At 35.2% G+C, this 25,981-nt stretch overlaps 1 protein-coding gene across 2 annotated transcripts in view; it reads right to left on the bottom strand.

Annotated features, from left to right (window-relative positions):
- The window catches only part of mfsd1 (major facilitator superfamily domain containing 1), a 39,235-nt gene that overhangs the window by 10,085 nt on the left and 3,169 nt on the right, over nt 1–25,981 (bottom strand). For both annotated transcript variants that reach the window (XM_039756386.1, XM_039756376.1), the window contains exons 3-15: nt 22,237–22,349; nt 20,172–20,214; nt 19,839–19,906; nt 19,609–19,717; nt 18,737–18,839; nt 18,428–18,526; nt 14,657–14,768; nt 9,238–9,294; nt 4,208–4,364; nt 2,336–2,433; nt 1,097–1,209; nt 881–928; nt 740–800 (exon numbers count right to left, since the gene is read on the bottom strand). In XM_039756386.1, coding sequence (XP_039612320.1) covers nt 740–800; nt 881–928; nt 1,097–1,209; nt 2,336–2,433; nt 4,208–4,364; nt 9,238–9,294; nt 14,657–14,768; nt 18,428–18,526; nt 18,737–18,839; nt 19,609–19,717; nt 19,839–19,906; nt 20,172–20,214; nt 22,237–22,349 — 1,181 coding nt within the window. The remainder of the gene's footprint in view (nt 1–739; nt 801–880; nt 929–1,096; nt 1,210–2,335; nt 2,434–4,207; nt 4,365–9,237; nt 9,295–14,656; nt 14,769–18,427; nt 18,527–18,736; nt 18,840–19,608; nt 19,718–19,838; nt 19,907–20,171; nt 20,215–22,236; nt 22,350–25,981) is intronic.

Genomic DNA, 25,981 nt, shown 5'->3' with positions numbered 1-25,981 from the left:
GTAGATATAAAGGAAAAGGTTTAATTAAAACACAAATAAAGAACAAATGGATGCCGAGAAACTAGACACAAATATAAACACAAAAGGAATAGGAACAGCAAAGATTAAAGCTTCACTAGGTGTACCTAGATAAAGATTACATCTCCCTAGTAATATGGCCAATCCACTTTCCTACTGTGCTCTCCTGCTTGCACCTGCTTGCTTCTCATTCTTTGACCTCTCATTCTTCATTCAGGTGAGCTCTTGTCATAACCTGACCTCCGACTCCAAGCTCATCTGTCTTCTTACAGATGGGCTTACAGTCAAGCTGCTGTCTTGGATTACTCAATTTGCTTGCAATTGCAGACCCTATTATGACCTACTTTACAAGAACATTCCGTTATGCACACACAAATGACCATGTAAAGGAAGCTGCTACTGCTCTTGGCATGGCTTAGTAAAAAGAAGCTTGCCATAGGACTTTTTTTGCCTAAATATCAGGACAATCGAGCTTTAACAACAATACAAAAGTTAAAACCAGCAATATACAGACAAATAAAATTATGAAACAATGTAATTGGTGTACAAACTACATATTTCTGGCTTGGTAGATAAAAAATACTTCTAACAATCTCAGTTTGGTTTGCTTGCTTTGAAATTAGCTATAAAATGATCTCCCTCTTAAAGCTTTTAACTTGTGGAAAAGCTACCAAATAAAAGGGCCACTATTCACTATTAAACAAAAAAGAAAACAACTTACTCAGCTTCAGAACTTTTCTGGAGTTTTTGTCTTTGTTTGGCTGACAAGTTAAGTTCACCTCCTAAAAACAAAATATAACCTTTTAATTTTTTGTTTTCAGTGTGGATTTGATGCTTTAAACAAAAAGGTGCTTTTTCATACCTTTCAGAAGATCTACAAAATACAACATTACCACAGCAATTAACGCCACTGTAATAAAATAAGGAAGAACAAATCTCATAAAAGAGACACTTTCCAAAATGTGCAAATAACTTCCTTATAACATAAAATTATAAATTTAAAAGTCATGCTACTCTCGACAGTTTAATGAAAATTTCAAACAGTGTCAACACTAAACTATTAATTAAAGTTACTTACAACAAACACAAGAGGTGAAGAAAACTTCAAGGAATAAATAACCACGGTTATCCAATATTGAGCCAGCAGCTATAGAGATGACAGCAAGTCCCAGATTCTGGATAGACTGCATACTAGGAATAAGGGATAGTAAAGCAGCTAAAAATAAAACTTTAAAAATATTAAATGCACTGTATTTACTTTTATAGCATCTTTCCTAAGGGACATTTCCCTTACAATAATTTGATAATTTGATTTTTTTCTTAAACTAACAAAAATAAACCTACACCCTTCAAAACAAGATTTCTTTTAAGTATATCTTAGAGGTCATCATGTGATTTGCTGACATTTTGTATTCAAATGTCTTTTAAAAATGTTATTGCATACTTCAAAACAATGAGAGATCTCGTCACAGTCTAAAAAAATTCCCTTTTATTATGGGCAGTTGAGATTTCCGTATCTAAGAAGTTATTTATATTGTCAAATATAGTAAATGTTAAAGTCAAGCAATTAAAGGAAGTATGGTGTTTTTAAAAGGTTTATAAATTAATTGTTTGCGTGTGTGTTGAAGAGTGGTAATTTTGGGTTTTAAGATAACTTTAAATGTTTCTATGTTAGTATGCAGGTGGTTGCCAAATACATACAAACATATTAGAAAGACAACTGGAATCAATTAAACAGGAAAACCTTTAAAAAGGGATGATTGACAAATAATACATTTCCAAAGGGGGGTACTAACACAGTAAAACAGAAAGCAGACCTTACAAAAAGGATTAAAAAACTAAGGGAGAAAATAAAGAGCAAGTGAAAAGACTAAAAGCAGCTTCATAATGGCTATACTACAAGTTGGATTAGCAGTTTAATTATTCTTGCATCTATATACCTACATATCTCTCTCTCTCTATATTATTTATATATATATATATATATATATATATATATATATATATATATATATATATATATATATATATATATATATATATATATATATATATATTTATACACACACACATTTTTTCCAACAAACTGCATTTCATATGAACCGAACTGTCACAGACAGTGTTCATGAGTAATGTTACCATGGAGACCAGAACACTTCAATAACTCTTAGTTACAGTACAGATTTAAATGTTTACTTTCTTTGAGCTCAAGAAATTAATGGTTACTTCTGAATGCAAATATTTAAAATTGCCCTTGAATTCTTTGAAATTTAGAGGTAAGGCCCTGTGTGAAATACAAAGTGACCAAATTACTTACAAACCATATGCGGTTCCCAGCTGATGCTCTGGAACTACAAAAGCCACCATTGGCCACAATGCACAAGCAAGAAGTGAGTAAGAAATTCCCAGCAAACTCTGCGGAAATAAATTAAAAAACATTTGCTGTACATGTATATGCATTTGTTATCATCACTGGCCATCATCCGCTTTTAACTTTTTACCAAAAAAGACAAATTGCCAGGTCAATACACAGAAACACTTCAGAATTATAAATTTTTCTATTTACTGAATTCTAAATTCCCAGATAAAAACATTTAAATTGATAAAATATTTCTAGATAGCTTACTATAAGGGCAGAAAAATACCTAATTTTTACTTTTATATAAAGAACAGAATTCAATGTCACAGGTACTAGCATGCTCATAAGAAATTGGCTGATTTTTAATAATCCTTGGAAGAAAAACAAAAATCAATTTTTGCAAACACAAAAGTTAAAAAAGGAAGACTGGCGTCCATCCATCTATGCCATAATCACATAGACAATAAAACCATGGAGTCTCCAAGTAATCAAGACTGAAGTCACACTAAATGACTTTTCATAAGATTAAGCAATACTAAGTAACAAAGAATAAGGTAAGGTTCAAAGGACAGGAGGACAGAAAAAAACTCCAGAGGGCTGGAGAAAAAAAAAAAAACACAATCGCAGTCAACATCTACGTATTACCATCCAACAACTCTGTTTCAGAGCAGGAATATTCCTACAAACCTCCTTGACTTGCTATGACCAAAAAAAAAAAAAAAAAATTCTATCACAGAGTTGTAATGGTGGCTCTTGGGTCTGCAATACTTAAGACAATGAGATTTCAACTAGAAATACATAATATATACTGCCCACAAACAGTGGAACAAAATGGTGACTGGGATGAAGAAGGAAAGCACGTGTTTGAGTGTACAAATGGAGGGGATGCTCAAATGTTGAAGCCAAAAAAGTCTTTTGTTTGATGTTTTGTGTTTAATTCCATGCACTGCTCATCTTTGGTGTGTTCCATCTTGTCTTGCAGCCCAAAATGAGGTTACCTTGGTGTAGTTTTACTTCCCAGCCAAGAAAAATCATGAATAAGTTATGCAATCAGTTAATACCTGCAATTCCAAGCCATTATGATTTGATACCTTCAGTGAAAGCAAAATTCTCCAACTGCAGTTGTTAAATTTGACAACTAGACCTGCAGTGTGATGCTGGTTTAAGGTGTATATATGCATTTAGGCTTTGTAAGGAAAACTGGAGTGTTAGGTGATGGTGGCAGACTCAGACACATGGAGGTCATGCCAAATCCACTCAAAATGGGCAAAGGTTCAAAACTTGCCATCTGAAGCCTCCCAAAAATAAAAATAAACCTTACTGTATATGTATAAATTAAAAATAAATTGGTGTGGGGAGGGAGCAGTCATCCTCACTGATAGGTAAATGAAGTAATTTTTTTTTCAATAAAAAGAATAAAGCTGATGTGTAACCACCTTGGAACCAAGCATACAGAAAATGGCACTCCAGTTCATTACAAATCACATTCATATAAACTTACACATTTCCACTTATTCACAAGACCTAAATTGGAGTCAGCAATTGATCTATTGTGAATATAAATGAGTACACAAAACCCAAACAGTGCCCTGCTAAGAACAGAAAAACTGGAGCCTCAAACTATAAACCTGTAGCAACTTCAATTTTATTCCGAATTCTCTTTGGCTCAAATCACAAAAACAAAAAAAGATGGATAATTTAGGTCAGTCAATTATATAAAGTGTTTACATTTAAATTGACAAAACATACTTAAACAGGATAATGAAAAGAGGAGTTAGTTACAGAAGAAACTTAAATAAAAAACAATTACTTAAAAATAAACAAAATTACCATTGCAATCCACGGATTCCAGAAAGTAAAAGCCAGCATCACATGAGCAGCTAGAGTTGTAACAACAGCACATAACACCCAGATCACATTTTTTCCAGTTTTATCCACCATAAATCCAAGAACAGGTGATGCTGGAGCAGAAATTATGTACACAATGCTAAAATGAACAATAGGTGTATTAAGTAAACGTCAGCATGTAGAAGTCAAATACTAATAAATTAATATTAGCAGGCTAAATCCTAGAGCAAATATTAGCTTGTGAAAATTATTCATTCAGCACAGAACAAAAGGTTGGCAGAAAAAGGTCATAAGATCCTGAAAAGGCTAAGCAAATGACAGATGGCAAAATATTACTGATATAAATGATCTGTTCAGTGACTACTTTACAAACATAAATCTGTATTATAGAAATTTGAATATATGAAGATAGGCGAAACAAAAGTCAAATCAATATTAAATGTACTATCCTTTAGGTTTTTATTTAGCATGCTTACAGTACATGTGCTTCAATAACCCAATAATTCTCAGAAACCGGATTTCTAACATACTAAGTAAAATCCTAATTCTGATTAGAGGAATTAGGTGATGATCTCTGAGAAACCTGGTTAACAGAGGTAAGATTTCTCTGCGAATAACCAGATTATTTGGCCATGTAAACCCATAACCAGGTTACTGTTAAGAATTTTGTATTTGGTGCATGTTCGTGGCACTCTGTCTGCCTGCACATGTGTTTTCATTGCACATGCTTTCAAGGTAATGTATGTTAAGTAGTCTTAATTACTTTTTAAAGTAACGAGTAACATAACGCACATCTTAGTGAAGTAAGAATACCTGTAATATTATCCCACAGGCACTGGGTGTTAAGGCCAGAAGCACATGTACTGGGTCCTTTAAGGCTCAGTTCCACAGTCAATCAGAAAAGATTCTGCTGCATGCAATCCAGTAACAGAAAATTATAAATAAACCATCAATTTGATTAAAAATATTTATAAAACACAAGAAAATTAACCACAGAAATCTTGCTTATTTTGAAATTTATAGTGGCTGATGAGGTTTATAACTCTCTTTTTTGTGTAGTTGAATTATGAGTTTTTTGACAAAGGAGAACTCCAAAAGATTACTTGCCCATTTGAATATTGGATTATAAAGAAACCAGGTTTCTGCCTTCATCGGGTCATTCACCTTAACCCAAATGTATAAACGCACTTAATGTTGGCAGACTTCTCATAACATTTACTGGTATGTTAGGAACCCCTTAACTACAAAGAAAAAGATGATTTTTAGAATGTCTGCTATTGGTGAAAGCTGTAGTGTTTCAGTGAGATGCAACTTTCTGATGGTTATTATGGGTGTTTTCTGGGGGCTTCAATGTAAATGGTTGCTTCAAACGCTGTATTTAAGACGTTAAGATTTAAATAGGTTGGTGCTAGGTTAATGGCAAATTAATTGAAAGTGAAAAAGCAAATTAGTCAAGGTGCTTCTTTGGGAATGTATTAGATGATCTTTTGGTCAGTGACATGAGGAAGTGAAAAAGGATGTATGTGTCAAGACTAAATGCCTGAAAGTTAAAGGAGATAAATGCATGAAGTAAATTCATTGAGATTGCTGCAGGAAGGAGTGAGCTTTTAAACACGAGTGGGGCTGATAATTTAAATAACTAGGGGGCTTGCCCCCTGCTCGCTTCAATCGTCCACCCCCGTGTTTTGTTTACCGGATATACAATTTAAAGAGATTGTTACTTTCATGGGAATTGTTACATATGAATTAATTTCACTTTTACTTTAAAAACTTTTGTAAAAACAATACTAAGGATATGCCGTTGGATCATCTGCAATCTTTCTGCTGCTTGCATGTCATTGTTTTAAGAGCTGGGAGCACTATGATGCGTGTCTGCCAAAAGTAATCTAACAACTGCTAGGTTAGATGTCTGTGGACTTGTTTTAAAATGATGGCTCACTGCCTTGTCTCATGTGACATTGTAAAAACAATAATTGTCCTTTATTTCCAGCCCTGGGCGTGGTTAAATCTCTTTCTTTAAAGAATTTTAAAGCCTGTACAGCCGGTGTCCTTTTTGCCACTTTGTTTCTCTGCTGCTCGCGTAGTGATAGCTACTCCGTGATCATAAATATACACCTGATCAAATTATGTTTTCTTTGAAATTAAACTTGTCGTTGCTTTAACTGTTGCGAGAACACAGATTCTCATAGCGTATGGTCCATTATTATGTAAATCTACGTTTTGTGCATTAAATGATGCAAATGCGAAAAGACTTTGTTTTCTGCTCTTTGCCTTTTATTTCTGACCTTTCTTTGTCCTGCTATTTTTTCCCAATTACACCTGGTCCTGATGATTAATTTAGTTTTGATTGCGCGAATGTGATCTTTTAGTCGTTGATGTTTCATTTATAACGTATTGTCCTTTATATGTACCGAGACCCCCATATCTGTGTGTGCTGCGTGCCTTTACAGTATACTACGGATTTTTTTTGATGGCCATGCTCTAATATTGCTTGTAAGTAGGGCGTATCTTGCAAGAATCTTATGTTCTATATCCCCGCGAGATGCTCCATGGCCATTCTCTTTCGTCTCGTGGGCGTTTTATTTGTCTTCCGTGATCTTAATGTGAAGATCACGTTTCGTCTCCTAGCAATCCCACAGGATTTATTTTTTTTTTATAATAGAGAGATGACTGGCTGAAAACAGGAGAAGCAGCATGTTTAGTGATAAAAGGGTAAGTAAAATATTTGAGGACCCGATGGTGGAAGGATTATGAAGTGAATACAAGTGAACTGACAGAAGATTTCAAGTAGTATGCAGACATTTTTGCATCACAAGTAATATGGTAAAAATAACGAATGGAATGCAAAAATTGTGAACTGTTTGAAAAAAATGAAATGAAGCATTTTGTTTGACAGGAAAGGAGTCAAGGACAGAATTTAGAAAATAAAGGGGATAATGACATTTTTTGTATTATAATCAGGAAGACGTAACTGTAGGAGCAAAAAAAATTAAAAATACTAATGCACATAGATCATAATTTTTATAGACACTATTTCCAGTTGCAGCTGAAGAATGGTAGGTGTCCTGTTAGGTAGCCTCAGAATAGCATCTTTGCTTTTTGCAGATGATGTGATCCTACTGACTTCATCAGGATGTGACCAGAGACACGTACCAAAGCGGTTTATAGCCAAGAGTGAAGTGGCCAGAATAATGACCAACATCTCCACGTCAGAGGTCAAGGTTTTTAGCCAGAAAAGGATCGATTACCCTCTCCAAGTTGGGGATGAGGTGCTACCTCAGGTGGAGGAATTTAAGTATCTTAGGATCTCATTTAAAAGTGAGGGAAGAAAGGAACTAAAGATCGACAAGTAGATTGCATCAGAGTTTGTAATCATGTGTACATTGTACAGGTCAATCATGGTAAAGAGGGATTTACTGGTTGAACTACATTTCTACCCTCACCTATGGACAAGCTGTGGATAGTGAACTAAAGAACTGTGGATGAAAAAGGCAGAAATTTGTTTTCTTTGTTGGGTGTCTGGGCTCACCCATAGAGACAGGGTGAGAGGTGCGGACATTTGGGTGGACCTTAAAGTAGAGCTGCTGCTCCTCCACATCGAAAGGAGCCAGTTGAGATAGTTTGGTCATCTGATTAGGATGTGTCCTGAGAGCCTCCATGGGGTGGTGTTTTGTGCATGTCCAACAGGGAGGAAACTTCAGGGCAGACCCAAGACATGTTGGTGAGACCTAGGAATGTCTCAGTAACCACCCATCCCCAAGGAGTTGGAGCTAATCGGGGGAAAAAGGGGTGTCTAGGTGTCATTGTTTGAACTACTGAATGAAGGAGAAGTATCTGGATAAAATGGCAGAAAACAGATCAATGGATGTAAAAGCATTAATGTTCAAGAAAGCTAAAGCAGCAAGCCTTAATGGGGTAATGAGGCAAACAATGGAGACAGCTGAAGAGTAGGAAGCTGAATATTCAGTAAATTTGAACAGATTCATATCTAGACAAATGGGGACTTAGACTAGAGAAAGAAGAGATCTTGTACCAGTACATAAAGGGTAAAACGTAATCTATTTGAGTGTGGTTTTACTCCACAGACATTAAATGAATGCTGTTCTGAAAGTTGGAGAAAATAACTTGAGAATTAATGAAATGCAGTTTGAAGTTTCATGTCCAAAAAAGTAAAAATATCCACCCTTTATTGGAACAGCTGTGACAACTGAAAGTGGAGATATTAAAGGTTTCAAGAGAACAACGGTGCTTCACCACAGATCAACTACAGTTAATGACAGTGATGTAGGTAGCAATGAGATGCATCTGTAAAGAACTGCTAGGAGTCCTTGTAAAGCAAATAATCTTGTGTTGATGATGTAAAGTCTAAATGTAATTTAAGACACTGAAATCAAAATGTTTATTGGAAACAAAACAAGGCCATGGAAAGATTGGGAGAAAGTGTGCTGATTGGGCAGGGGACAAACAAAATATGCAAGTGGGAGTTAAGACTATATAGCAGCAGCAGCAGCATACAAAGGTAAAGATGTTCAGAGGAACTCTCTTTAGTCCAACCCTTAGGTTTATTTTAAGTGTGTTAGTGGCATGACAGATGCTAAATAAGGCAATTGATTAAACATAGATGCATATGCCTGAAATAATGAAGCGTTCATAAAATAATGCCAAAAACTGTACTCAATACAACATGAGAGTGAGATAAACCACAGTAGATGTATACCTGAATAAAAAAAACAAGATTAAAATGTGTAATCTTTATGGCAGAGAAATGTGATGGGAGTAGAAGGAACGAGACTAAAGATGATATGGAAAGATATGGTGAAATTTTGCATATGAATAACATTTTGCCACTGTTATAGATGTTCAGAATCTCAGACAATGTATCTGATAGACCAGCTAACCTGATTAAAAACAAGTCCTTGCTAACCTCTAACTCCTTAAATACTTTAACTGTAAAATTACAATTATAATAAAACGCAAGTAATAAAAATGTAGTTGCTATAAAATAATTTTACCTGTTAATTGCACGTGCCTGAGCTGGGGAAAAGTTGAATTTTTCAATGAAAAAAACCCTAAAGACAAACAAACAAATTATGTGTGCATCACAATGGTGAATTACTTGGTCATCTTTATTAAAGAACAAATATCAATTTCTAGGGGTGTCACAATACCGGAATTTTTGTATTTGATACCAATACCAGTGAAATTCCATAATTCCTATTTCATACTACAGTATAAACAGACATCCCATTCAGTGTCTTTTAAATCCTCCATTATTCAAGTGAATAATATATTGCGCCTTTTTCTGTATTATAATATAAAATACGCACATTCTAACAGTAACTTCTTTATAAAAACTGGTATATCAATCAGGTAGTTATCCAACTATCATTTAAATAAACTAGTAATTGGCATTTATAAATATCAAAATACAATGAACAGCTTGAATATTAGTGTGTGAAGGACATGATGATTACCCCTGAACAACAAACCGGTGGAAGAAACTTTATAATCTTGGAGGGATTTCAGCTAAGGGATTAAAAAGAATGTTACATTGACAGACACATAATTAAAATTTAACATCTGCACATGCAAAATTTATTCTCTGCATTCTCTCACCAGTAACTAATAATGCTTCTTAAAATCAATACTAAAATTAGAAATTCAAACACTGTCATATATCTAAGGTTTAATTAATGCAGAATATTTTAATAAAAAAAACTCTTAAAAGTTTGTTTCTTTTTTAAAACAGCATGCTTTTAAAATTTCTTTGTCAGAAAACCCCTCTAAGTTTGTAACATTTGCCTAAGGCAAGCTGTTAACAGTTCCAGCTGATTTACCTTTTTAATTGTTCTCCTGTCAGCAGTAATTCTTTTATGGCTGTTCCCCGACTTATGAATGTCAACACACTTTTCTCTCATTTGAACTGTGTGCTCCTTTTTTTCCCCCCCAAGTTGATGAATGAATGGGAATTTGGTCTCTGTACCACCTCATATTTATACCACAGTAACACAGGAAACCATGTATTACTGCCTGAAGTAATACATGTTTTCTACATAATGAATGTTAATTTCACTGATCACAGCTATAAATAAAAAGGAAAATATGAAATTTGACATCCTTTGCATGTGTCACTCTGCAAAGGTGAAGGTTCATAACCTAGGAGTACAAATGAAAGCCAAATAGGGCCCATGTTGAAGGTGTAAGATTGGGAGATTTTCTGCGAGTCTGATTGAAAAGATTTTGATAGACTTTGGGATTGTTTTATGTGTATGATCTTGGAATGAGTTGAGAATCTGATTTGTGTATGAACTCTGAATTGCATGAGTGGAGAAAGACAAAACAAAGACATTCTAACAAAGAAGGTCCTTTTATTCTATTCATCAAAAGTAGCAATTACAAAAGATTGCTATTCACCACCAAAAAAAGAGAACAAAACATTTTGCATATATGGACACCCAAGTCCCATCCAAATCTACCAGCATCAAAGGAGGAACCAAGCTACCTCAGCCTACTGTGCCAGACTGAGACACATGCTGATCTGCTCCTGTACTGGAAGGACAACCAGAACCAGTTCCCCAATTTGGGATGGATGGATGGATAGATAGATACTTTATTAATCCCCAAGGGGAAATTCACAAATTGCGGGGTAGCTATTTCTGCCTTATCTGCTCCCGTGGAACATGTTTTTAGTATTAATTGCAAGATATGTAAGACTGAAAGATGAAGTCTTAGTGATGGCAAATTTCAGGGAATTATGATCATTCCATGCAATTAAAAGTGAATATATGTGAATGAAATACATAACTGAACATGACTCATTATTTTGTGGTTTAAGACATATCATGTGGTAGCATGTATCACATCGAACTGGTAATCATATCCTGGTATTAATAGTATATTCAGATACTTATGGCCAGTGTCACACATTTATCAATTGTTAATGTACAGTTCTCAGTTTTATGTACATTTCATCAGCTATTTTGCATACATTACTTGGTATTTGTAAGGCACCATAAACAAAGTTCACGTGAATGTCCCTACATGTAACCCTAAATAAATGATCAGAAACAGTAATAAATGGAATTCGACAGAATTTTACTGAATTGAATTCTGCTTCTTGAAACTCAAATTCAATTCCAATTCAATTTCCTGTAGTTGTTGAATTCCACTTCAATTTCCTTCTTTAACCTGGAAGTGTTGAGTTCATCATTCCTGAACTGAACCCAACCCATCCCTGAGTGGTACTAATAATTATGGAGGGGACTATAGTGTATAAACAATTTTGTTATTGCTTAACCTGTGTACAAATACATAGTTAGAATATGAACTTGACCTGCAGTGTAACTGATAAGTGATAATGCATTCACCAATGTTTTTTTCAAAATGACACGTGTTTTCACTATGTCACATTTTAGGTGTTATACTACCAAACATTAGGTTAGCTTTAAAAAACAAAAAAAAAAAAAAAGTATCAAGTATGCTTGTTTGCCAGTCCCGCTAAACTGGCATAATTGTGGTGTGTTCTGCTTCATATTACTAAATAAATGTTATTATGGTTTTAACAAATGAAGCAGCTGATTTCATTTCAAGTGCAGACAAGCCAAAGCGCCACTTGGTATGAAAACTGCCTCTCGTATCAGTGTTATATGCGCAATTGCGGTTGTGTGCAAGTTTCTACACCACCATTGCATACTTCCAATGGCTTAATCAGATCATTTTATACACATTAACAAGTGTCAGACATGATGATAAACTGTAACATAAAAAATAAACCGGAGGATCTTAAAAAAAAAAAAAAAAAAGTTTGTTTACAAAACTTAATATCCTTTCACTGAAGGGTAAATTCCTTTGTCGTTTATATGAAAACAAGAAATATACAAAGAAGGGCTGAAAATTAATTAAAAAATTAACTGATTAATCGCATACATTTATGTAATTAATTGTTACGGGCGCTGAGCAGGCTCCTGTCAATCATGGAGAATCCACTCCATCCACTGAACAGTATCATCTTCAGGCAGAGGAGCAGCTTCAGCGACAGACTACTGTCACTCCTGCTCCACTGACAGACTGAGGAGATCGTTCCTCCCCCACACTATGCGACTCTTCAATTCCACCCTGGGGTAAACGTTAACATCATTCAAAGTTATTTTCGGTTTTACCTGCATTTTTATCAATCTTTAATTTAATATTGTTTTTTATCAGTATGCTGCTGCTGGAATATGTGAATTTCCCCCTTGGGATTAATAAAGTATCTATCTAAAATTAAAACGTAATTATAAAATGAATACATACTAAAATCACAAAACTAATGTAGAATCAAAACAAAGGAATTTAAAAACAAAAATTAATGTCATAGTTTAAACTTAAACATGACCTTTGAAAATACTACTTGAGCTAGTACAACCTGAAGTTGAATGCCTTCATAAAAGGCAAGTTGAAAAGAAGGCAATAAGAAAACTAGGCCAATATATTAATTAGTATATATTATTATTATATATGAATCATATGAGACAAAGACAAGTAAAAAAAGCAATTGAAATGACTGTTGACTTTGAATGCACTGCTAAAGGCTGATTTAATTGAAAGAATATATATCTCCTAAATGGGAATATATTACACTATCTTCAAATGTTTATCCCCATCAACAACTTGATAATTATACTCAACACAAATGGTTTCAACTGGTGCACCATGTAAATGACAGTGTAGTGCCCCTGGGTCCTGACCCGAGACAGACACACTCCTAAGATGATCAAGACTTGTCCAAGGAGGACAATACAACCAGACATAAAAGTAGCTCCCTGATTGCAATAATGCGGACACAGCACTTTGAGAGCACTTTAACAGCCAGGAGATGCGTCAGCGGTCCATCTGCCTAGGTGCATGTTCACCAGTGATTCTTGCAGGAACAAGGGCCAAAGCATACAAGTTGCCTCTGATCCTGGATGAGTGGGTGAAGGGATGAAGCAGCTGGGAAATGTGTCCAAAGTGCTTACTAAGTGCTGTGTCTGTGAATGGCAATCTCCGACCCCCAAAACCACCCCTTTAGACAGTTTAGCACATGTATATATTTAATGCTTCTGTGGCTGATAGAATTGTGTTTTGCCTTGGGATTTTTGGGTTACAAATGGTGTACCACCACAGAAAAAAAAAAAAAAGGTTTGAAAACATTGCTCTACCTACACCTTTGTTTGTGACACGCTAAAAAAGATCTTCATAGCTGCTATCTCACTTAAAAACCTGATACCGCGCCTTACTTGGATGGTTATTTTCAATTCTTTGCATAGATTAACAAAGATATTGTAAACTAGAATAATGGTTAAGGATAATCATTAACTTCTATTTCGTACAATTTTTTTTCATATCAGGGCAGTTAGCACTGTGAAGTTACCTGGTAGACTGGCGAGTTAAATACAGAGGTACTAGAGACTTATTTTGGCTTTAGTGCCATTCAACGATAACTTATCTAGCACTTCTGGGATATGGCACGGATTTGATTTTCTAACAGAAACATGGAAAAAACAACAGCGTAATTTTTACCTTAACTTTTCTCTAGCGTTACATTATATTCCTGACACTCTTTCCTCCCACTCCGCTGTACCAATGTTAGTATGTACTACATAATGACACGTGGCATATCAATTGTGAACTGTGGAATATGAAATTTTAAGCCTTTAAATGAAAAAATGTATTTCATTAAATTTTTAAAAGGTAGTATATACAGTGCATCCGGAAAGTATTCACAGCGCATCACTTTTTCCACATTTTGTTATGTTACAGCCTTATTCCAAAATGGATTAAATTCATTTTTTATCTCAGAATTCTACACACAACACCCCATAATGACAATGTGAAAAAAGTTTACTTGAGGTTTTTGCAAATTTATTTATTGTAAACACAGCACTGGATGTGCATGTAATTCTTTTGGTACATACTTAAAAAAATTTCATGAAAATGTTGCCAGCCCTGGATGTGACAATTTAATTTGTTAAACAGACCACAATAAACAAAAATATTAATGGGCATAATACAAAGCTTTCACACTACTGCCCCAGTTCTAGATTACAACACAAAGGATAAAACTAACTACACTCATTATATAAAGGGAACTCCACATTTAAAGGCTGAACGATACACACATAAATATTTCTAAGCTGCCTCTATAATTTGATGTGCACCGGGAAATATTGCCTCAAGCATGGCCGAGACTCATTTTAACCAGGATATAATACTAAAGATATAATATCTTTGTAACAATCTGAGAAACCAAAACCAAATGCTCCCCGTTTACTTTTCACAGCTGTGAATTGTTAAGTTTTGATGGGATATTTAGCCTAAATCAAACAATGAGTACCTGTGATATACCAAAAACACAATACATAGGTAGTCCAAAACTCTTGTTTGTTAAAAACACTTATTTTCTTTACTTACTGGCCAAGACCGATGAATGGAAAAATTGCCACATAATACCCAACACAGACAATGAATATAAGCCAAAGGGATAAAGAAAAATCTTTAACATCTGTCAGCTTTATCACTTCACCTAGAAGGGAGAAAAAGGAAAACAGGCATACATCAGCATTGCACAATTAAGTACACAGGGTACTGAGATATTTTGAAATATAAAATTCCTTAAATTAGTATATCAAGAAAGCAAAGGACCAAGGTCAGATGAAGATAGCAACAAGCCCTTGGATGACTTAATAAATTTAAGGCCGACACCAGGTTGTTTAATGCAGTATGGTAGTTTCCACTCTTTATGTTGCCGTACACAGAGTATTAAAAACCTCCTTGGCAGATGGACACAATCAGTTCCAAAAGCCATTGGCTGGGGGCGTTCCAGTCCCCCCTTTGGTGATTTTGGCGCCTGGAAACAATTGTTTCCGCAAGCATTTTCCCCCTTGGTGATTTGTTAGCATAATCGATTTCCCCAAAAGCAGATTTGGTCCCCCCATTGTGATTTTTGCAAGTGGACACTAGAATATTTCCACCAACGATACATAAGTTGAAAAGGCCCCTTACCATCAGGAGGCCTTGATAAAAAGTCTATCCCTGCAAATAATTGATTTGCATTTAATAGACTATTAGTTTACAATTTACAACAAATATTAAAACAAGAGATAAATTTTACCATTTCATTTTCTTAATGGATTTAGAATTTTAATATACTACAAGTCTAAACCTTTATTTTTATACAGTATGCAAATACTACAGATTATACTCTGCTACTATTAAACACCTGATCCTTGTAAAGGGCTTGATTTCCAAAATATATAGCAGAAAACATTCTGCTATAGAGGAGGAAAATATTTTATAACACATTCTGATTTAGAAATAGGACTACAATAAGAATTTTTTGGATAGCAATATTTTCCTAGTAAGGGTCTGGCTCATACAAGGTCCTAAGTAAACAATTTTGGTCTGGAAGAAAGTGCATCAACAAATTACATACCACTTGATTCTTTGTATATTAACATGGATGAGTGCCAAGTCCAAAATGATGTTAAATATTGGAAAGCTTGTTCCATATTATTATGTAATTTCCACTAACCTGAACTAACTGCCATCTTGTCTCCTCATCCACTTTTCATGGCAAGGATCATGGTGAGTACCTTCACAACGATCACTGTGAACTGTTCTTTGTTCAACCTTAAAGCCAAAACTTGTTTGCAATGGCAGACACTACCAGGAGTACAAAGCACCAGGCCACCTAGCTCTGAGAATCAATAAGGTACACGGGCCCAAAACACCAAGTCAAGGCAACGGTGGTCCATGGTGGCGACCAGCTGCCATGAGCTCATTAAATTACCTTGCATTGCTGCAGTAAAAATGGTTAAATAAATAGATACACACATACCTAGATTGGCTCACATAATCTAAAATGCCCAACACTCTACACACATGGCACATGTATACAGAAACCTTCCAATATGGAGTATCCACTTCTTGACTCTAGTAAGCGGAGTCAAACGAGCAATATACAAATCAAGGCAAAACAACAAAAACAAATGAACATCAGCATTCCATAAATGACCAGTGGATAAAACAAGCAAGACTTTGGACATTAGGTCCAGAGTACAAACTACAAGTTTCAAATACCAACACTTTTACTTTACCCACCATTCGGGTTAAAGATCAGCGATAATTGAAACCACTACCTACTTTCTGGTGCTTTCTTATTAAAGCAGTCTTTTGGAGAGGACACTGCAAGGACACATATATAGCTTGCCATTTTAATATTTTATGTCTCATTCAAATTTGATATCTACAGTATTTTAATAAATTGTAATACATCCATTAATTCATCTGGATTAGTCAGAATTCAAATTGCTGATATCTAAAATCTTATGCTGAATGATGAAAAAGTGAGGAGTTCAACCAAGAACACCAAATACACCTCTGTGTATGTGGCTGCATTCTTCCTTTAGTTCCAACCAGTCTCCTTGTCCCTGGGGCTTAGAAAATGGTATTAGGCAGGTAATGAGCAGTGCCTTGTCTTTGCCAGACATAGTGCTTGGAGTTCTGCACAAAGAATTAGATTTTCATCTCATCAGACCAGAAACTCTTTCCTCATGCTCTCAGAATCTTTTAAATGCCATTCTGTAAACTAAGCGGGCCATCATATGCATTGTACTTAAAGGTGGCCATTATACCATAACAACTGATTGATGAAGTGTTGCTGAAATGGCTGTCCTTCTGACAGGTTCTCTTTTTTCAATAGAGAGCTTCTGAAGCTCTGTTAGAGTAACCATTGGGTTTTTTGTTACGTTCCCGATCAAGGTCATTCTTGCCCAGTTACTCATTTAGGCCAGACAGCCAACTCTAGGAAAGAGTCCTGGTAATTCCGAATGTATTCCTTAACACAATTATTGAGACCATTGTGCTCTTAGAAACACTAAAAACCTTTACAAATAGTTTTATACCCTTGCCCTGATCTGTGTTTCGCCAAAATTTGATACAAAAAGTGTACAAAGAGTTCACTGGACTTTATGGCTTGGTTATTGTCCTGAAGTGTGAACCGTGGGACTTTATATACACTAAATCAATTCCCTTTGCCTCTTTGGACTCTAAACAAGTTCTAGACACATCTCAATGATAATTAAAGCACACGGGATACACCAGACCACAGTTTGGAGTGCAACAGCAAAGGGTCTGAAAGCTTCTATAAAAAAGGGATTTCAGTTTTTGATTTTTAATAAATTTGCAAACCTTTCTGAAAAAATGTTTTTACCTTGTCATTATGTGTTACGGAGTGTAGATTGATGGGCAAAAAAGGTAAACGTGTCAAATTAAATTGACAACAAAATAAAAGATGCTTAAAGTGAAGGGTTCTGAATACTTTCTGAATCCACTATATATTCTGAAACCCACTTAATCCAATTCATTGTCATGGGGGTGACATCTTATCCCTGCAACACTGAATGCAAGGTAGGAACCATCCCTGTGCAGTTGCTTCAAACTCCATTTAGTGCAAAGGTTAAAATTATTTAAGTAAATAAGTATATCATCCCAACTGGCAGTCCTGATATACCAAAGAAATGAATCACAAAACTTTTAATTATGAAGCGGACTGCTACTGAGTTACTTCTTCAGCACAATAGATTACAAAGTCACCACCAAAGTGCACGCTTCTTCAAAGATGATGTTACATGTGCAACTAGTTAAAACAGGAGTATCTAAGAAAATTCTATAGTTATGGATTAAGCAGCAAAGCTACTTGCAAAACAAAAACTGATAGACCTACTGGCTCCAACAGCAGAGATGTTAAAAGCAGCTACTGAAGAATATCTGGTGATATGCTGGCAGTTTAAAACTAAGACATGTCACACAGCACACGTGCTCTAGCCAACTGCCAGTCCCATATCCCTTATTCACCATAATTCTGATGCCATACACTTCCGTCATGCTTCCTATCCAACTAAATATACCCCTCTAGCAAAAATTCCATATAGAGACTACACTACACAGGGATTTTCACAGGACCTTTAAAACAAAAGTTATTATAATAAAGACTTTAGTAGTCAATTAAAATTATAAATAATGCCAAAATTACTAGTCCAACAGGAAATATTAAAGCCTTGAATTAAGACTACTCTTATTCTGAGCTCTGATTAAAAGTCATGCTGGTCAGCATCCAAAATGACTGTGTTTTGTTACCAAATAAACAAAACAAACAAAAAAAAAACACTCATGAATACCCACCAGTTTTCCCTTGCTCTTTATTTAAAATCTTCTCAGCTCTTTTGTCCAGGTAACCAAGAACCAAAGCACATATTAAAGAAAACACACAAGTGGCAGAACCTAAAAAAAAAATTTGAACTTGTTATAAAAGGAGACATAGGCATAAAAACACATCAGTGATATCAGGAGACCTCTCATAATTAGAGACAACAGCTCAGCATTAAAGCAATCATACACAAAGCAGATAAAGTTGCTGAAGTATTTCTACAACTAATTAAAATGTATCTTTTCTCTACCTTTGAAGGACCATCTGTTGTACTTTTTACTTACCGATCATAAGTGTAATGCCAAGAGCTGTGTAACCAGAGTGTCCCAGTGTTGATTCTATTCTTGAGTAAACCCAACCCATAATATTCATGTTCACTGTACTGCCCTAAAGGTACAAGGAAACATAAGGTGGTAAATGTGAACAATGTTTGGTAAACAGCATTAAACTTTATAAACAATGCATCTATCCATTATCTAATAATCTAGTTTGTAACCTGCCTAACTAATACAGGATCATGAGAATCCAGCATGAGGTTCAAGGCAGGAACCATTTAGAGTCACTCATCAACCTGACTTCTTTCTTTTAATTAATTTCAGGCCTATTTACGGTCAATGAATGAGAAAAACAGTTCTGCCAAATATGACATAACAAGCAATAACTGAAGAGACACAGCTGAACAGGCACAGAACTTTACAATACAAATCCATAGAACCATCTATAGTATATTAGACATGGTTTTGGACCTTATACAAGACAAACATCATTATATAAATAAAAGCTGTAACTCAAAAAGGGACGATTAATCAAATCTGAGTTACGTCTAACATCAACAGGGGCCCTGTACATAGCTTTGGTGGAAAGCATACATTACAGCTTTTTGAAGACATTTAAACATTAAATGAATCTTAAATGTCATGTAAAGATTTTCTGAACCCATTCATATGCCATTTGCTGATGATCATACTGCACTACTTTATGCCACTTTCATATTTAATTGAATCACTCTTCTGTTCAAAATAAAGTACAATTAGTTTTTATTTTATACAAGATCTTTCCAAGTCCTTTTAAAAATATCTACAGGAATACAACACTAGCAGCACACAATCAGCAGAAAACATCATTGTATCCAAGTCTTATTCTACACTGTACTTACCAACCTGGCCATACTGAGTTGGAGCCCAAACACCAGATTAAGTTCTTTTCCTTTGAACCAGCTAACAGCATATGTGTTTTGAGCAACAGCAAGAGATTCGCCACCAATCCTGAATTCGACAGAGACAAACAAATTTGCTATCACTTTTCAGTTTTAAAATTGAAAACAACTTGAAAAGTTTGATTTAAAGCATTAATACTAGCATAAACATGAATAAATGGAAAGATTACCCAAACACAAATCTTCCAAGTTCCATCAGCCAGTAGGCGTTAAATAATGCACCAGAAGCAAATATTACCTATAAAAATAAATACATAGAGAGGTGGAAAAAATAGACTTTAGAAATAACACCAGATGCAAGTTTAGTGATGTGATCTAAAAGTAACAAACCAAAATCTCAAGTATACCAAAATAACAAGCAAAATGTGAACAATGACTGATGCAGTGATGATGATTGAACCTACAGGCTTATGATTCTCTGTCAGCACAGAAAATAACATTTAAAAGAAATGCATTTAAATATTTGTAATTTTTCAAGCCAAAACAAAATACAGTATACTTACCTGTCCAATGCAGACAAAAAGACTGAAAATCACAGTACCCAACCTGAAAAGCAAAAACTCATATCAGATAATATCGAGACTGATAATTATCCTTGTTAACTTATACATACCAGTTATAATTTTTTGACCACTGAAAACCTTTAACAGAAATCTAAAGCTGGCTTATGTCACAATGAAAAAAATTGCAAATTCTCAATGCCTTATGTGCAAAAATAAATAATCGCAATGAGTGACTACCACCATTTACTGAATAATAGGTGTGTTACCCATCTAAGAGTGGTTGAAATTTAAGTAACCAACGTAGACCTCAGCATTAACATTTGCACTGCACTATGTAATGCAAATGTTTCTGTTGTATGCCATTTATTATGGGATTTTTAAAAGTAATGCTTTAAAAATTAAGGGAACACTTAATCACCACAGTCTAACACCAAGTCAATTACGCTTCTGGCATATCAATGTGTCCATTTAGGAAGCATAATCAATTGAAACTTAGCTGAAAGTGACAAATGAAAGTGACAGCAGGTGCACTACTGAGGTAACAGTAAGACCACCCCAAAAATGGAATGGTGCCATACATGCCATCGCAAAACAGTTTGCTGTGTCACCAAGCCCAGTCTCAAAAGCATGGAGGAGATAAAAGAAGACCGGCTTTTATAAAAGGAGAGTTGGACAAGGCCATGGAAGAGCATCAACCCACCCGCAGGAGCAGTATCTGCTCCACTGTGCAAGGAGGAAGAGGAGGAACACTGCCAGATCCCTGCAAAATGACCTTCAGCTGGCTTCTGGTGTGCATGTTTCTAACCAAACTGTCAGAAACAGACTCCATGAGAGTGGCATGAGGGCCCAACATCTTCTGGTGGAAACTGTGCTCACAGCCCATTACCGTATAGCTCGACTGGCATTTGCCAAACAGTACAACTACTGACAGCTCAGCCATTGGCACACTGTTCTCTGCACAGATGACAGCAGGTTCACACTGAACATATGTGATAGACATGAAATTCTGGAGACGATATGGTGAATGTCATGCAGCCTGCCACAACATCCAGTATGACCAGTGTCATGTGGCCAGACAGCCTTTGTGATCCAGGAACTGCAGACACATTGATGCTACTGAACTGGCCTGCATGTTCCCCAGTCCTGAATACAACTGAGAACCTCTGAAATGTTCTGTATCGGTGCATGCAGAGTTGCCAAGTGGATCCACGGACTGTCCAGGAGCTCAATAATGCCCTGATGCAGGTCTGGGATGAGATCCCCTAGGACACCATTTGCCTATCTTCAGTAACATGCCCAGACATTGTTGGGAGTGCATACAGGCACGAGGGGGCCATACACACTACTAAATCATATTATGAGTTGCCGTGAGGAAATTTATTCAATTTGGATCAGCCTGTGATTTCAATTTTCGAATTTGATTTTCAGCGTGATGTTGAATAAAGCCCTCAATGGGTTGCTGATTTTGGTTTCCATTGACCATTGTTACATCATTTTGTGCTCAACGAATTACATGGCATTGCTCGCTTAAGATTTTCCCCTTGAATATTTCATTCATCAAGATCAGATGTGTGATTTAAATGTTCTCTTAATTTTTTTTGAGCAGTGTATATATATTCTTAAACAAATCTTAAAATGGCTGCATTTCCATGTGATACATGTTTTCCACAGTACATTAAATTTTTTAAATTATAATTGACACAGAATATTATAAAATACTGGGCAATGGACTCTAGAAGAACTTGCAAATATGCCTTCTAGGATCTTTGTGGGTGACAAAAACTAGCATGTGATAACTTTAAAAGCATGTTCACCAATTATTTATAATCGGTATTTTACAAATACATTCAACCAACTGCATGTTCTTACCGCTTACGCAAAAGATTAAATCCACTTTTGAAAAATTTAACAAGAAATGAAACACTTGATAAAGTCATTACAGTGGCTGAAAAAGGCAAGATAAGCCTACACTGAAATGCTAATGTGAAAGCACATGAAGTAATGTATACAGTTAGTTTATTTTATTTTCTACACAAAAAAAAAAAAACAACATTAAGTAACTTACCGTATACCGAAAACTCGATCAAGCAGAAAGCCACCAAGAAAGCAAAGCACAACATTAGGCCAGGAGTAAAGTGCATAAAGCTGCATGAAGGAGGAAGTAGTGGCATGCATATCCTAAAAAGAAAAAAGTGGATTAAAAATAAATAAATAAATAAAGCTGTTCATCATGTTAAGCAATAACTGAAAATCTCTAGCTTGACCTGGTGCTGTTTTGGCTCTAACTTTACATTCAAATTCAGATTTTCAATTAGCATCTCAGTGGGGATCAAAAACAAGCTTATAAAGTCATTTTAATTCATACAGAGTGAGCAAAACTGCATAAAATTACTGCACAGCTCAGGCAGGATTTAAAAAATAAATGTGACACTGTCATTATTTGCAAACTACATCCAGGTAGCTCCAGTAAATCACACAACATGAAATGAACATCAGCATGTGGGTCTGTTGTAAACATAAAAGCAATTCCCTATATAAGCTAAACTAAAATGTATTGCAAAAATTAAGCAAAAAAATCCAATTTAAATGTTTAATAGAGTTTCATTTTAAATTTTACTCAATGTGATAAAAAAAACTGTTCACACATGCACATGTAAAAAAAAAAATACATACAAATTAGATGCTATAATTTAAAAAAAAAAAAAAAAAAGAATCACTCCATTAAATTAATTCAAATTCATGTACAAGATCCCAACTACAAGAAGCCTGTGCATTCTTTAACAGGAATACAACTAGAATGAGTAAAAAGAAGAACCAAAAATAAGAACTACAAATTCAATTCCTTCCTTCTAATTCAGTATTAAAAGGAATTAAATGTAAATGCATTGAATGTGCAAGAAACTCCCCCCTGCACCATTTCACGAATCCCACTTAAAACTAGGACTGACTAGGACATCCAAGGAAGAATACTCAGTCTGTGATCCATCTTTCAGCAAAACTAGGCACATTAAACTAAAACATATACCTTTAATAATGTTGCCATTGAATATTGCAATAGTCTCCCCTGCCACCCCAGTGAACCAAATAAACAATATGATGCAGTCATGTATGCCTGTTTGGTTTTTAAGAGACTGCTGCAATTCGGTTTTCATTTAGAGCTTGAAATACATAATTTATCTGATTTTTATGTAATTTAAAATGGACTCCTCCTTTCATTGAGCTAAAGCTGCCAGAATTTCACTTCTACAATCTAATATGCATTAATGCTGAAGTGGGTATGTGGCTTCCTGTTCCTATTTCGTGTATGTGGTTTATGTGCCAAGTAAACCAAAATGTCAATAGCATAGAACAACATGATCGTTATGAGACAGAAATTTCAATAAGTAGTACGATTTAACCAATAAAAGATATTTTTGATTTTAAAATAAAATTTAATAATGTATATAGTTTATAGGGATGTGACATTCTTGTCTGAAACAAACATACATTTGAATGTGCATTGTGTTTGAATATGGGGGTGGGGGAACAAACTATAAAACACAAATGTCTCCAATCAGTGCCATGTAACTCCATACGCTACTACGCAACACTGAATTTACTGTATTTACGTATTTTCAAGAGTCTGGTGATACTTTTAGCAACTATTGTCATTATCCTGGCAGCAATGAAACTGTCTTTTTTTTTTAACTCAATAAATTGGGAACCGAGAGTCACAAATTGACTAATGCATAAACTACTGTCTGTGGTGGGCTGGCACCCTGCCCAGGGTTTGTTTCCTGCCTTGCGCCCTGTGTTGGCTGGGATTGGCTCCAGCAGTCCCCCTGTGACCCTGCAGTTAGAATATAGTGGGTTGGATATACTACTGTGTTATGATTATTACCAAGTACTTCAAAATAATTATTGTCTGATGGCTTTATTCAAAGAGACTAGCAAACTACAACCTACATAAAATACTTCCGAGCAAACGACAGGAAAACACAAAACTGGCAAAATGAATGACAAAATTTTAAGGAAGGGAATTTTTGATTTTACACTTATGCTGATTAACCAGAATCTTTAGGGAAAAATATACAAACCGGTTTCTAAATAATGTGAAATCAGATACATTAGGACAAGGGATTAGTAAGAAAAAAAAAAAAAGTTCTTATAATAACCTATTCAGATATCTGTCATTTTGCCATGTGTAAAGTAATCATACTGAGGGGTGTTGGAAGTTTATTGGCTAAATACTGCTACCAGCTTTGAAGATAGGTTTGGCTCAAATTATGGCCAGTTTATATCCTTAGCGAAGATCTAAACCAAAATAATAGTAAAAAAGTAGATCTGTGTTAAGAAAAAACTTTCAAACTGTTTGCAGTAAAATAAGAATAAGAATGAATGTGTAGCATGTCAAATGCATTGGTCACAGATGTACCTTTTTACTGAGAGTACCTCAGCACTCCCAACCTGCACTTTTATGAATTTCAACTAATAACAGAAGACTAGTAAGTTAGTTTTGGTCGCCCCCAGGCAGCAACCATATTGGTCCTCTCCAATCTACTGTACAGTTTTCAAAGTTGCTTGAACAACAACTAAAATGCAATCCAGGTGCATTTTAACGCACATATGCTGGCCAACTGAGAGGGAAAAAATATGTCTGTCACAATGAAGATGAAATTAATCTACATTAACATCAACAGATGTGTTTGCAGAATCTGTTTAAGTTACACTGAAATGGAATTAACCTACACATCCACAAAAGAGTCTGACAGTACACCTGTGCATAACTAAAGTGCTAGAGGCTTTTAAAGCACGGCATGTAAAACAGTGTTCACTGTAAACACTTTATTTTAGGTTGCACAACTGAACAAAAAACAAACATTTCATGTCCATTAAATACTGTAACTAGGTTTTCCCAAACTGAAATTCAACCAAGAGAAACAGTATTTGCTTTAGGTTGGTATATTTATGTGATTTAGTATTGTAAAACATTTAATGTTCATTGCACCTAAAACCAAAGCTTTTACTCAGTTTCTAATGCTATTAGTATGCAAGAATATAACAAGGTGATTTTTATAAACAGCAGCCTGAGTAAATAATTTTAAGGCAGATCTAACTTTTATTTGACAACAGAAGACACTAAATTATTTTGTGTGGTATATGTATAGTATGCAGATCTATGCAACATATTAATACAACAACTAAATCTTATCCACTTATGGCCCATCTCTCCCAAAGACTGAGAAGAGCAATAGAACATAGAAGTAGCCAGCAGTGTCAGAAAAATACAGAATTTTCCTTCCCTCTATGGCGGCCTTGTCACACCATCTGTAAATGTCTGACACACTCAGCTGCACTGGCTCTATACATTTAATGATTGTATGAAAACAATTAGAAACAAGCAAGGGTCAAACAAACACTTCCATCTAAAAATATAGGAACATGAAACTGGTATGGCAAACTGAATACATTCTTCTAATGGATTACTATGATAATTTATGTGCCTTCCAAACATAACATAAGACATTTGACAAACAAGTGGAGATCATTCAGTCCACAAAGTTTGTCTATTTAACTGAATAGCTAAGCAGATCCAATATTTCATTCCAATGATTCTTAAATGTTGTCAAAGTTTCTGCTTCAACTACAAGTCTCAGAATTTTTTTTTTTTTACAGATTCCCAGAACTCTTTGGTTAAAGAAGTGCTTCTTGGCTTCCATTATAAATGCACTTCCCCTTAATTTCCACTGGTGTAATGGAGTACATGATTCACCGTTAAGCTGAAAGAATTCTGCTAGATCGACTTTATCAATGTCTTTGAAGACCTGGAT

The sequence above is a fragment of the Polypterus senegalus genome, chromosome 1 (assembly GCF_016835505.1).
Source record: "Polypterus senegalus isolate Bchr_013 chromosome 1, ASM1683550v1, whole genome shotgun sequence".
Classification (NCBI taxonomy): domain Eukaryota; kingdom Metazoa; phylum Chordata; class Cladistia; order Polypteriformes; family Polypteridae; genus Polypterus; species Polypterus senegalus.
This window is presented reverse-complemented; position numbering and strand designations above follow the sequence as displayed.